General features: G+C 37.0%; 2 protein-coding genes across 6 annotated transcripts in view; one reads left to right on the top strand and one right to left on the bottom strand.

Annotated features, from left to right (window-relative positions):
• Window positions 1-37: 37 nt before the first annotated feature.
• Window positions 38-12,620, top strand: srpx (sushi-repeat containing protein X-linked). 2 transcript variants are annotated; one of them, XM_079619733.1, is made up of 10 exons: window positions 38-309; window positions 5,053-5,100; window positions 5,465-5,656; window positions 6,604-6,780; window positions 6,881-7,007; window positions 7,184-7,305; window positions 7,996-8,175; window positions 8,487-8,620; window positions 9,822-9,943; window positions 10,132-12,620. In XM_079619733.1, the coding sequence occupies exons 1-10, from the start codon at window positions 243-245 to the stop codon at window positions 10,307-10,309; spliced, it is 1,347 nt and encodes a 448-aa protein (XP_079475859.1). In that variant the 5' UTR covers window positions 38-242; the 3' UTR covers window positions 10,310-12,620. The 2 variants fall into 2 exon arrangements, with proteins under 2 accessions (XP_079475859.1, XP_079475860.1); XM_079619734.1 differs by lacking the exon at window positions 5,053-5,100 and having other exon boundaries at window positions 153-309.
• sytl5 (synaptotagmin-like 5) overlaps window positions 11,357-14,277 on the bottom strand; it is a 27,260-nt gene continuing 24,339 nt past the window's right edge. For all 4 annotated transcript variants that reach the window (XM_079619732.1, XM_079619730.1, XM_079619731.1 and 1 more), the window contains one exon: window positions 11,357-13,606. In XM_079619732.1, coding sequence (XP_079475858.1) covers window positions 13,464-13,606 — 143 coding nt within the window. In that variant the 3' untranslated portion in view covers window positions 11,357-13,463. The remainder of the gene's footprint in view (window positions 13,607-14,277) is intronic.

The raw sequence follows: 14,277 nt of genomic DNA on the forward strand, positions 1-14,277 counted from the left end.
TAATAATTTAACTGTTACTTAAGTGTCCCAAAACAGCCTACTTTTTAGGGTCACACACTGTAAGCAGCACTAATAACAGTACACATTTTATACATCAATAGTCCCCGCGCCGCTCTGTGCGCGCGCTCGCGCTGGATGTAGAGCTCTCGTATTTCTATTGAGGAGGCGGGCTCGGGCTTGTGCTCTGGTTCTATCGTAGGAATGTACCCGAGGTCTCCCAGCAGCTCCTGGACTTCCTAAAGATGGACACCTGGATGTGTGTGTATATGATAGTGGGACTGCAGCTGTCCGGAAGCTTTGCGTATGACGGTAAGAGACCCATCCAAACGGATCCTGTTGAGTCTCGCGCTATGACCTTAATCAATAAAAATGTGTTGAGCAATACTTATCAAACTAATGCAAAGCTGTGCAAAAATCAGAGGAAATAGAGTATTTGTGCATTTGAGAGTTTCCCCGTGCTGTTTCTGCTTGATTTTCTGTATTAGGCACAGTCTATTTCAACAGAGCTCAGAGTGTTTACGTGGACGCTTTTGGGGCTGTTTGGGGGGAAAGAAGGGGGTAAGTTTCTTAAATCCAGGGAAAAGACACTGAACTCTTTCATATGAAAATGCACTGATGACTTGTCACCAGTAGGACACTGAGCGCCTAGTCGAAATGCTCAAAACTGATAGGACATATCTTTTGAATGCTTCGTCTGTAATGTAAAACATATGTGATTTAGTGGCACACAGTAATAATGTAATAATGTCTTCTGGACAGTAGGTCAGCAGTGTGCCCGAAGAGTCAGCAAATATTTATTGGGATCATTTAGAAAATGTCCAAGCAAATAGAGCAGACATGTTCAACTGTCTTTTGTTTTGCCAAATCCATTTTGGACTTCTAGCAGGATAATTAATATTAATACCATGCATATTTAATATTATGTTTGTTCATTATCCTTCATCATCTATGTAGTGTTATTTTTTTAGGCAGATTTTCAAGTGCCTACCCAATAGGGTCTTGCAGATCTAAAGATTGTTTGTGTTATTCATCATGAGTCATTTCCTTGGTTAAGTCTCAAGTCAATAGAATAAAATAGTAATCATTATCATCAATGACATTGAATTTACATAAGTAAAAAATATGGAACAAGTAATAAAGCATCACGGGAGGTGTGTATTAATATGCTGGTGGTGTTGTGCTACTCACTGTCCCTCAGGCTATGCTAAGGGGGCTATGGAGTCTGGGACTGCTATTTGGAAATGTGTCTGATGTTTTGATATGTTATTCACATTTTATGAAATAATTTTTACTAAAAAAAATCTAGATTTTTGTGTGCTATAGAGACTGTCCACTTTTCCATGACTAGATTATGGTTGCTAAGCATGTACCTGATGTCACTAATATATTCAACCAATTTATATAATCATTTTAGGAATCTGTATAACATTTTAATCTTTTTTTGTGCTTTGGTTTATGTTCGATTCATCAGTATTGTTGTTTGTATCAGGCTGGTTTTCTAAAGAGGCTCCTTTGAAGTATTTGCTTTATATTACAGTAGTGAGAGCAAAAATGCATTTTACTTTCCAGAAAACATTGTGATGAAGTAATGTGTTTATATTCCAGCAGAAGCGGTTCACACTTGCTTACATTCACCGTGTGCACCTTGGTCCCTTCAAACCTTCATGGTTTCTCACTCCAAGATTTGATGTGTTTATAGAATTAATGAAAAAGGAGTCTTGCTTGGACTCGCTTAGACATGCAAATGTCCTGTGCTGCTGGAAAAACACAATTGAAAAAGCTGAAGAGATGCATGTGTTGTGGTGGTAGAACTAATTGCTCTAAATTACCAATCTCCATTTCGAGCACTGTTAGAGTGAGACCACGGCTGGGAATGCGATTCAATGCGGAATGACTGTGTGAGGTTGTCGTCCTGTCTTTGGGTTTTAGGTTGTGGTTGTGGTCCAGGCTACAGTTTGTAAATGCATGAGAGGTCCAATTTACAAATACAACAGACCATCAGACTCACATATTGGCTTTATTTGCATGTGTAAAGTAAACGCCAGTAAAATAAATGATGCGTTTTGGTAAATTAACTCAAAGGATGTACATTGTTTATTAACAAAGATTGGGTGGCTATTTGTGTTTGTGTATTTTATGGCCTTGTGAACACAAACACAGACTCATGCTGGCTAAAACTTGAAGACATGTTACAAGATTAAGATTGAATAGACTCAGACTGGCCATATAACACTGTCCTGACTCAAACTAGTATGAGTGAATGCTTGTAGTTGTAAAACGGTCACATGCCCAAACTCGAATGAATGTAACATTCTGAGCTATTTTTTGTCTAATGTGAATCAGTAGCTCCCAGAGATTAACTCTTTTGGATGAGCAAAGCTTGTTGCATATATGAGGGAGAGAAAAAATCATTAGTTGCGCATTTTTGACACTGTTGATGTTGCTTTATTTAGACATTGATGTGAGGGTACAATAGTTTCAAACTAAAATGTAAAAAAAAAAAGAAAAAAAAAGAAAAAGGAAGACAAACTTTGACAATAAAATATTTTAAAAAGTCTAAATGCTGTTTAGAGAGTGTAGTTTGAATATGTGGGCAGTTTTTGAAATATATGTAAGTATAAGTGTTATGTAGTTTGAATATATTGACAGTTTGGAGAGAGATTTGAAGGTTAAAGCGTGTGCTGAGTGGTTGTTAGCCAGTTAAGGTGCTCTGGGTGGCTGCTAGGGTGTTGCTAAGGTTTTTTGTGGCTACACAAGCATTTTTCAGTGGTTGCTTAGGTGTTTTGGATAGTGGCTAATGGCTATGTGTGTTGGCTGATGGATTGATAAAAAAACATAATTACTTAGTCTGTAATTCCCAGTCAGTCTGTAGAATAAGGTTAACTAAACTTCATAAGAGCTCTGAATCTGTGAGGCTAGAACTGTTGCAGACACTGAACATGGGGAGCCTGAGGGATCTTGCTTTCTTATGACGAATGTCTGCAAAACGTTCATCCAAATCCAGTTTTAAGATAAACATTGTATAAGTTGTGAAATCCTTTCAAGAGAAGCTATATGTTTTAGTTGACAAAGTTTTCTGTAAGTGGAAACAGTGTGTGTGTGTGTGTGTGTGTGTGTGTGTGTGTGTGTGTGTGTGTGTGTGAGAGAGAGAGAGAGAGAGAGAGAGAGAGAGAGAGAGAGAGAGAGAGAGAGAGAGAGAGAGAGAGAGAGAGAGAGAGAGAGAGAGAGAGAGAGAGAGAGAGAGGAAACAGAGCAAATCTAAGCCAAGTCAGTGAGTATTCTGGGTTACACAACGTTCTGCTGAGCTTAACAGAATGGAACAGGAAAACTCATCTGCCAAATGGAGCACACACACACATGATCCCTGTGGAGTGTTTTCCATGATAGAAGTTGGAAAACTGTGGTCCTGTCATGATTCACCTCTAGCTCTGCATTAACATTGTGTGTTTATGTATGTGTTTGCTGCTCTGTCTCTCTCTCTCAAGTTCTTGTTACTGCATCAGAGGGAGCTTTGATCTAACTTGCTGTGTGATCAGCCATCCACTCACACACACACACACACACACACACACACACACACACACACACACACACACACACACACACACACACACGACCCAAGAGAACAGAACTAGGGAATAAAAAAGCAAATCAGTGTGAATACAGCTTCTAGTTTTTTTGTGTGTTTGATCCCAATCAAAGAGGGTAAAATGTGGGTAATGGAGTTTTCCATGATTTCTTGAAGCAGGACTTGTTTTAAGTTTCATTGGAGTATGGATCACTTACTTTCATAATACAGTAAGTACAAGTCACCGAATTAGATGGAATAGAACACTGAACCCTGTTTCTGTTGGAGAACATTACTGTTTTTCCTGCAGCATGGTGGAGGATGAAATTACACGTTGACTGTTGTGAAGGAGCTTCTGTTATGACACTGAATGTAAATAAGCAAGAAAAATGGGCAGCTACTAGTCTGACCTCTGAATAAAGCCATGCCAACATTTATTCCATCTTGTCATGTTCCCTGTAGAGCATGTTATCCTAATATAGTGTGCCGTATGAATGTTATTTTATGTGGCTGCCATTTTCACTGCATCGCAACATGACACACTGTAATTCACTTCATTACCCGCAGGGGTCATTGTTGCATTTCATGCCATGTCAATAAATACAACAAACCCATTTCAGTGATAGCCTAGCTATGAAAGCCTGTTTAAAAATATAAATGTAATAATCATAATAATTTAAAAAAAGTCACATTGATAAAGATAAAGTAAAAAAAAAAAGTTAGATGTGAAAAGTATGTGTGTCTGTCACATACAAAGATTGTGAATAAATGCAGTACCATTCAAACGTTTGGGGTCAAGATAGATAGGTAATATTTTTTGTTTTTGTCTTTTAACATAGGCTACTGTTTTTGTCTCATATGCTCACCAAGGCTGCAGATATTTAATATAGTAAAAAAAAGCAATATTGTGATTGTGAAATGTTATTACAATTTAAAATAACTTCTATTTTAAAATGTAATGTATTCCCGTGATGACAAAGCTGAATCTTCAGCATCATTACAGAAATCATTCTAATATTCTGATTTGGTGCTCAAAAATATGACTTATTATCAATGTTGAAAACAGTTGTGCTGCTTAATAATTTTCTGGAAACCGTGATCCTTTTTTTTCAGGATATTTTCCAGGATATTTTGATGAATAGAAAGTATTATAACATAAGTAACATTTCATTATAAATTATAAATGTTGTTACTGTCAATTTTTGATCAATTAAATGAGTCCATGCTGAATAAAAATCCCTTAAATAAATCTTACTGACCCCAGATTTTTGAACGATAGTGTACACAATTACCTTTTTTATTCTGAGGCTTCCATAGTTAGACTGAACATAACAATATTACAAGATATTACAACAAAAACCAAACTGTGGTTTGTTTTGTTCTAATATAGTCACACAGAATACAATGATTCTAGTTGAACTGAATCTGAAATTCTGCGGTCATGCCAACTCTTCTTGCTTGTGCTGTCCTACACTGTTTTGCAGGCTCTGGATACTGGCCATACACTGATGATGAAGATGTGCGACACACAGGTGAAAACATGCAAGGACATACTACATTAAATGCACATGTTGATCCCAAAAACCCATTACACAGAACTTAAACCCATCTTCTCTCAGTGAAACACTCTTACCACATCTTAACACACGAGCGCTGCTGTCAGAACACATACACTCACAACAACACAGAAGACACTACATCTCTGACTGCCTGCTTAGTCTTCAGGCCTCTGATTGCTTCCTCTTCTTCTGTGGCTGTGCTACTTTATCTTTGTTCACGCTTTCTCCATTCATGTCTGGATGATGCCAGTTGTCAAGGTAAGCTTTGAAGGCCGTGTTTTGGTGTCTTTCTTCAGTGCATTTGCGTACATGTGTGATAACGTATGTCTCTTTCTAGGCGTGCCGTGGTGCGCCCCAGTGAAAGTCAAACATGGTCACGTCAGCTGCCAGACACCACGCGGAGAGCGTTATAAGAACGTTCTGGGAACTCGGTGCAAGATCCGCTGTAAGACGGGCTACGAGATGCACGGCAGCAGCGAGATTCTCTGTATGGCCAGCAAACAGTGGTCAGGAAACTACGCCTGCAGAGGTCAACATTTACTGAACTTAATTATAAGATCATATTGCCTATAAATGCTGACGTGTTAACTCACTTGAATGATTAAGGAAAGGATTAAGGCATAGTCACTTCTATATTTGAACACAATATTTTTAATGCATTCATCAATCAATTCAATATAACTAATTATTTGTTTAATATTTTTAATTTACACTATACCGTTCAAAAGTTTGGAGTCAGTAAGATTAGGAAGTCTCCTATGCTCTCCAAGGCTGAATTTATATTATCAAAACTACAATAAAAAAAAAACAGTAAAACGGTAAAGCAACATTGTGAAATATTATTGCAATTTAAAATAACTTTTTTCTATTTGAATGTATTTTAAAATGCAATTTATTCCAATGATGGCAAAGCTGAATGTTCAGCATCATTCATTACTCTGTCACATGATCCTTCAGAAATCATTTTAATATGCGGATTTGCTGCTCAAGAAACATTTCTTAATATTATCAATGTTGAAAATGGTTATGCTGATTAATATATAGATTTTTTGATGAATAGAAAGTCCAAAAGAACAGAATTTATTTGAAATAGAAATCTTTTGTAAATGTCTTTACTTTCACTGTTGATCAATTTAATGCATCCTTACTGACCCCAAACTTGACTTTGAATGGTATTGTTTTTCTAATGTTTTTATTAATTGATTATTTTTGATGACCAAACTTTAAATTCAATTATCTTTTTTGCCACATGCTGAAAGTTTGATTGTTGATTGTATCTATTTTAATTCATTTATTGAGTTGTTGCATTGATCAGGTGTCTCAAATGACTGATTCCTGAAGACATCTTAAGACACCGCTTAGTACAACCAGCCACACGTCAGTCAGCAGCTGAATGACACATGGCTTTATTTGGGTTGACAGCTGTGATTGTCCATTGAAAATCCATTTTCACCAGGGTATGAATTATGTTTACAGAAGTCCGCTGTCCTAAACTGACCATGCCATCTAACGGAGGTTTTAAGTGTTCAGACGGGTCTTACTTCAACTCCCGCTGCCAGTTTTTCTGCTCACCAGGATACACACTCCGTGGAGTCCACAGCGCCACCTGCCAAAGCAGCAGAACGTGGAGCGGGGGAAACAGTGTGTGCCTGGGTGAGTGAAACAGTCATTGAGCTCTCACTAATATTCATTTACAGATTTGGGTTGATGACATAGGCCTAGTATTGGCTTGTAAAGGTGCTTTCTGTCTCAGATGTGGATCCCCCAGTTATTAAGTGTCCTAATATAAAGGAGAAGACAGCTGAACCAGGAAAACTCACTGCCAAAGTGACGTGGGACACGCCAGAGGGCAAAGACACAGCGGACGGCATCCTAACAGAGTCAGTGAATCAGTTTTATGCTCACTCAGTTCAGTGGTCTTGATTCAAAAATATTTGACCCCTCTTTGCTAAGATTGACCAAAGAGAATCACTGAATTCACATTTAATTCACATCTAATCACTGTCTAGATTCTTGTCATGAGAAACCATTGTTGTTGTTGTTGTTGTTGTTGTAGTGTTATACTGAAAGGAAAGCCACCAGGCTCGCACTTCCCAGAAGGGAATCATAAATTATCATACACTGTGTTTGACCGTGCTGAGAACAAGGCGACCTGCAGGTTCAATGTTCGAGTGAGAGGTAAGTTCTTTAGTGAAATATTTAATGTTTGAAATGTTTAATCATTTACTCATGATTTAAGTCAAGTTATTCTTTGAAATTGGTTAGCTAAACAAAGAGCAATGCTTTTTTGGGCAATAAAAAAGTGCATAAAATCCAAAACACTGAAATATTACAGTTAAATGTTTTCTATTATACATTTAAAAATGTAATTATTCTTATAGCATAATTACTCCTCTCTTTAGTGTCACATGATCCTTCAGAAATCATTCTAATATGCTGATTTGGTGCTCAAGAAACATTTCTTATTTTTAACATTGTTAAAAAATTGTTGTACTGATTAAAATTTTTCTAGAAACCTTGATACATTTTTTTCAAAATTCTTTAGAGAGATCAAATTAACAGCACTTATATGAAATATAAACCTTTTGTAAAATTTTAATGATTAGTTTAGTGCATCCTTGCTGAATAAAATTATTAATTCCTTAAAAAACATAAACAAAAAGTATTAATTCCTTAAAAACAACAAAAACTGACCGCAAACTTTTGAACGGCAGTGTGTGTGTGTGTGTGTTACTGAAAAAGCTACACTGTAGTTTGTAGCATCCTTGCTTTTTTCTTTAGTTGCAGAACATTGCATAATGTGTTGGCATTGTGATATATGAATGTGTGTAAGTAAGGTAATAAGTGTGTGTTATATACACATTGCAGTGCGTCGGTGTACTCCTCTCTCTGTCCCTGACAATGGCTGGATGAAATGTGACAGTGCGGGTGATAATTACGGGGCGACGTGTGAATTCCGCTGTCTGGGTGGCTACGAGCTGAAGGGCAGCGCTGCCAGAGTCTGCCAGTTTAACATGGAATGGTCTGGCCTGGAGACTTCCTGTGCCCGTACGTAACACACATTAACATCTCACAAACACCTTAGCCAGAGATATTCCTCGCATTAAACATTATACGCCCTGAAATGCAAGATTGCATAGCGTTCCTAAATAAGAATGATGCTGCTTATTCTTGCAGAATATGTATATTTAATATTGTGAGGCAAAATGCTAGAGTAACATGAATGACAATTTTCATGACAGAATTATTCACGTTATTCTTATGCGATTAAACCTCACAGTTCATGTAAAATTCATGATCTTACTCTTACTTTCCTGCCCTCTGGTGAATAACATCCTGATGATTTGTTTTATTAAAAGCCATGAATATTAATGTCGGTGTGCGGTCCGCTGCTGCATTGTTGGACCAATTCTATGAGAAACGGCGCATTTTGATCATCTCAGCCCCCTCGGCTGCCAATCACTACTACAGATTCCAGATGACTAATTTACAGGTACAAGATTAATATCTCTCCTCTTTATTCTATTTATTCTACAAAATAAAGCATATGAAGCTTAGTCGGAATGTTTTAAGTAGTTTGAAAAGCTTTAAGTGTTAAGTTTAAAGCAGAGGTGTAAAGTCCAGGTTCAGAAAGAAAAATTTCTCCCCAGTATTTTGTTCCAATCACCTGGATTTGCTAATTAGCACAGTTTTTCAGCCAGGAGATAGAACTAATTAGTGAAATCAGCTTGCTGAGTTCATGGGTGGAATAAACATATGGCAGGACTTTTACTTTCTGACCCCTGGACTTCACACCTCTGCTTTAAAGTAGGCTAGTTAAAAAATAGTTTGCTCAAAGTGTGTCTGTTTGTGTACTTGTACAACTATCTTTGTGATGACCAATTTGAGACACACCAAGCCGACGGTCGGCCGTCGGGCAATGTTGGGCCGTTTTTGAGTGTGGGTCGGGATAGTTTTTTTTTTCCACACCGTCGCCTCTATTCTGGCGCCATCCGGGGTTTTTTTCATGGGCTGATTCAGCTTGTGGAATTGGTGTTGGGCCACCGGTGAGAGAGAGAGCTCTGATTGGCTGTTCAGCTTAGTGAACAGAATAAAAGTGAAAGTGATGAAAGCGAGCAAAATTTTACGTCATCTTACCCGAGCATTCGAATGCACTAATATTTTCATAACAACATGAAGCGACTGGAATGAAAAACTGATTAGCTTGATTGATATTCAAAATAGTAAGCAAGCGTTGCTTTATTTACGGTTTGTATATCTGCAGTCCTAGTTTCGGTTTTCCTTTTTGAATGATGAGAATATTGATACCTAACTAATATAGACAGTTATTTACTTATTCGCAGGCACATAACACACGTGCTAGTAGACAGTCGCCTTTAAGTCCTTTTGGTGTGTTCAAGCGCAGCTTTTTGGCTGAGACGGAGCCGACACAGTCAGCTTTCGTCACCACTAGTTCTTTGACTTTGACTTCTGAGACCCCTTTAAATGCCTGTCTGGGGGTCAAGACTTGGTTTTAAAGTAAGCGTTCGGGTTAGGCACTTAGTTGTGATGTGTGGTGTTAGGGTAAGGAGCTAGAGATCGCATTGTGTCAATGAATGTCCTCACAAAGATATATGTACAACAATGTAAAAATTATGGTATAATAAATACATACACACATCTTGCAAATAAACTGGATGATCTGTATTGTGCAGCATGCTCAGTGTGGTCTGGACTTAAGGCATGTGACGGTGATTGAGCTGGTGGGGGTGTATCCAGCTCAGATCGGTCGCATCAGACACAGACTCATCCTTCCGGGGCTGTCTCTACAACTCAGGTACTTAATTACTCGATTTCAGTTACTTTTTAGATTACAGCGCTTGAAAGAAAGCTCTAAATGAATATTCTTTCAATTATGTTTTGTAGATAAGAACTTGTGAATTGCTCCTATTAGAAAGCACATCCTGATACGCAGCATTCTACTGAATGTGCAGTAAATGTGTGTGTTTTGTGTGTGTGGGTCAGGTTGCTGTTGCAGTTGTCTCAGAATTCCTTTAGCATGGTGCTGCTGGACAAACAGGGTGTGGATAAGCAACGCTACACTTTCCCCATCACAGCAGCAGAGATCTTCACCACCATTGACACGTTTCCGCTCCGCACTGAGGAGGCCATACTACAGACAGAGGCTGGACAGAGCTGCTAGATGTATATATACAGTGCACACATTTACACATCATTTTCTACTGGGTATAAAGCAAACCACATTACAAGAGAGTCTGGATAGAGCTGCTACATCTTATCATATATTGTAAACATGCACACATGCACACACATCTCTCAATATGAATGCATGAGTGAGTCTTTGTTGTTTGTCTTTTTATGATGTTTTGCTCTATTTGATTTGTCTGTTGTCTCTATTTATGTCAGAGTGGATGGTCTACTTTTCTTAAGAAATATTACCAAAGCAATATTAATGTAATAAAAGCCTGTTTGATGATTGAAATTTGAGAGCATGAGACTGCTTTTTTAAAAGGCCGGTAGGGTTTATCTGGGTCCTTTGGTTTGGTAAAAAAATATGGTCAAATTGAACTGAGTACATTAGTTATGATTAATATGTTTTCAATTTCTGAATTAAAATGAAGTGAAGTTCACAACGTAATTTCGGGAGGAGTGGACCCATCTAATCTTTCAATGAATTGCCGGAGCATATAAGCAGCCGCTCACCTTGCTCTAGCATCAGCTGTTCAAATATTTTGGCGTGTTATATTATGATTTCTTACAAGTAGTGAATCAGCTTTGCTTTAAAATATATATTAAGTATTTTTGGAATGTTTGAAAAACTATTGTATAAGTCAGTGGAAGCCATTTTGTTGCCATGTAAAAAAAAAATTATCACAAAGAAATGATTACAAAGACTCGTGACAAGTCAAGAGAACAATAATGTGATTTTTTAAACCAGCTAGTTTAGCCACTTTATCGCAAAATAATATTTATTAAAAATGGATTTACAAAAACACCAAATGTGAGAGTAAAGAGAAATTTCTATTTAAAACGAATGCTTTTGAACTTTCTATTCATCAGAGAATCCTAAAAAACATCTTTCCACAAATATTTAAGTAGCACATATTTAAGAGAGAGAGAGAGAGAGAGAGAGAGAGAGAGAGAGAGAGAGAGAGAGAGAGAGAGAGAGAGAGAGAGAATGGTTGAGAATAATAAAGATGTGGGAAAAGGAGAAATGAAGCAGCAAGAGTGGTTAAATAATAGTTTATTCTCTTTTTGAAGATGATACAGTACAGAACAGTCCTAAACACTGTCTTCCTGATGAGAGAGTGGAAACAGCACACATACACTGAACATGCTGTGAATCAAACAGCTTTAGACAACATCAGACATGGGAACACTTGGATGTCAAACATCCACACATTGATAAAGCCTTACACATGCCACAAAATCTCTTAATTTATTTTACGGTGTGATATAAGCTCTATTCACTTGACTGATTCTAACAAGAGTATTAGGTGTAAAAGGGGGTGCACACATTATTCATGGAGACCTCACAGTGACATGACGTCTCAAATGGATCAACTAGGGAATTGACTATTAAACTAACCTCAAAACTCAATATAGGGGCTATAGGCCTTGTGCTTATACAATATGTGTGCATATGTATGTGTTTTTTGTGACAATTTGAGTATTTCAATCCCTCTTTTTTCTTTTTATATTAAAATAGAACCTTAAACCACTTACAATTTTATTCTTAGGTTTTTCTTTGTATTTTCGGTTATGGTAAACATCATGCATTTGTGCAGTGTGTACTTTCTACCACGCTAAACTACTTTCTCCGTTGGAGTGAGGCTTTCTGTGTGATAGAACAGTGGTGGTGGGGGTGGGGGGGTCTACCTGACAACAATCATGTCAATTTGCATGCTGAACTGTGACTAGTCTTTAGAAAACAGGCTTAAAGATCTCTTAATAGAAATGTAATATACTTTATCTACTTTACATTTGGGGTAATAACTATCATTTTACCAAAAACAGGATTTTCTTTGAGGAACTGTACATCTAGTTAAAGGTAATGAACCACATTGTTCCAAGATAATCTTTTTATGCCACGCACCTATTTTCACATTCTAACTGGCAGAACTAGCTATGAAATTACAGTACATTGTTCTCAGTTAGTCTACCATTTGTACAAGTGTTATGTGCAGGTGGTATTTGTGCAAATTGGATTAAAAAAAAATCTCTTGTGTGTGTGTGTATGGAGGAAGTGCTTTGTGCTTTGTTCTTTCTGGACAACTGTGACCTTTGATTGTTGATAATGCTCACTATGCTCTTTTTAAATAGTACTCATGTGCTATTCACAGTTATGACCAACGTTTGTAAAAAGGACACCTTGAAATAATGTAAATATACAAGTACAGAGTAATATTCTTTCTTCAGTAAGCCTGATATCAACTAAATTTGAAGCACACTATTCCAAGGATTGCTTAATACAGGTACTCAACTAATGTGAATGTGAAAAAAAATAAAAGTGCTTATATGAGAGATTTAAAAATATTTTTGGAGAGACTGTGTACCATTTCTTTTTGCTCTTCCTGTGTGCTTTATCAACATGAAGTACCGCACTGATATAAGTGATATATGTGACCCTGGACCACAAAACCAGTCATAAGTTTTTATGAAAGCACGGGTATATTTGTGGCAATAGCCAACAATAAATTTTATGGGTCAAAATTATCGATTTTTCTTTTATGACAAAAATCATTAGGATATTAAGTAAAGATCATGTTCTATGAAGATATTTAGTAAATTTCCTACCGTAAATATATAAAACATTTATTTTTGTGACTGAATGCAGCACAAACGTGAACATAAATGGACAACTTTAAAGGCGATTTTCTCAATATTTAGATTTTTTGGCTCTTTCAGATTCCAGATGTTCAAATACTGTAGTTGTATCTCAGCCAAATATTGTCCTATCCTAACAAACCATACATCAATGGAAAGCTTATTTATTCAGCTTTCATGTGATGTATAAATCCCACTTTCAAAATTGTGACCCATGTGACCGGTTTTGTGGTCCAGGGTCACATATGATATATATGGAAATCTATATGATATATAGATGATATATGATAGTGATTGAAATCCAATTCCATGTGGTCACAATTGAGACACATTAAAGGCCCATATGTGTATGCCACAGATGTGTTTTGAGAATTTAGAGAGCAAATGCACTTTGGAATCAGAATCTGGGTAGTGCGAGTACTGCTAAAGAACATAAAGAGCACTTTAAAGTGTCTAGAGGTGATCAGATTTGATGCGTATTGCCAGGGAAACTGTCCCTCGTCTTCTCTCTATGTCTTCCTCTTGGCCATGCTGGATCGCAGCATCAGTGTGCACTCTTGTGGGACTTCAGGGTTGTCAATCATGCGTTGCCATAGCCGCTGCTCCTCGCCGCAGGAATCGTTCCAATCTACTTCTTTCCCATAACTCAGACCTGCAGGACACAAGCAGGTCATTTGATTGCTCTGTATGCAAGATATAAACACAGAGATCTTAGCTGTACTGCTCAGACACCCACAGTGGAAACATTTCAAAGGTTGTTTAAAGAAATAAAATATACTTATCTTAGCTACCTAGGTGACAATTTTTTGGCTGTTAGTGTTCAAACATTTTTTAAGCAATTCACAAAAAGCCCATTTAGTAAATCACAGAGAAATGATCAAAATTAAAATGGCAACAATGGTTTGTCTTTATGCTATTTTGAAACATTTTATAAAAACAAAATATCTCGTCAAAATCAAAATGAATGAATTTACACTAGATGGTACGTTTTTTAGTGTTTGAAAATGAGTCTCTTATGCACACCAAAGTCAGCATTTATTTAAACAAAATGATTGCAATATATTTTAAAAATAAATGTATTTCTGTGAAGCTAAAGCTGAATTTTCAGCATAATTATTCCAGTCTTTTCAGTGTCAGGAACATGTCATGGTTATGTTTGAACTATCAGCACATAAATATATCACTGTCCACATTTACTTTGTCAGCAATTTATTAGGGGTGTGATAGTCATTTAATTTTACATGTGAAGAGGTTAGCCAATCCTAATAGGGGTCCTTTATTTATAGGAATCTTAAAGTAGAAAAATATTATAAAGGCTAGAGA

The sequence above is a fragment of the Phoxinus phoxinus genome, assembly GCF_949152265.1.
Source record: "Phoxinus phoxinus genome assembly, chromosome: 7".
NCBI lineage: Eukaryota > Metazoa > Chordata > Actinopteri > Cypriniformes > Leuciscidae > Phoxinus > Phoxinus phoxinus.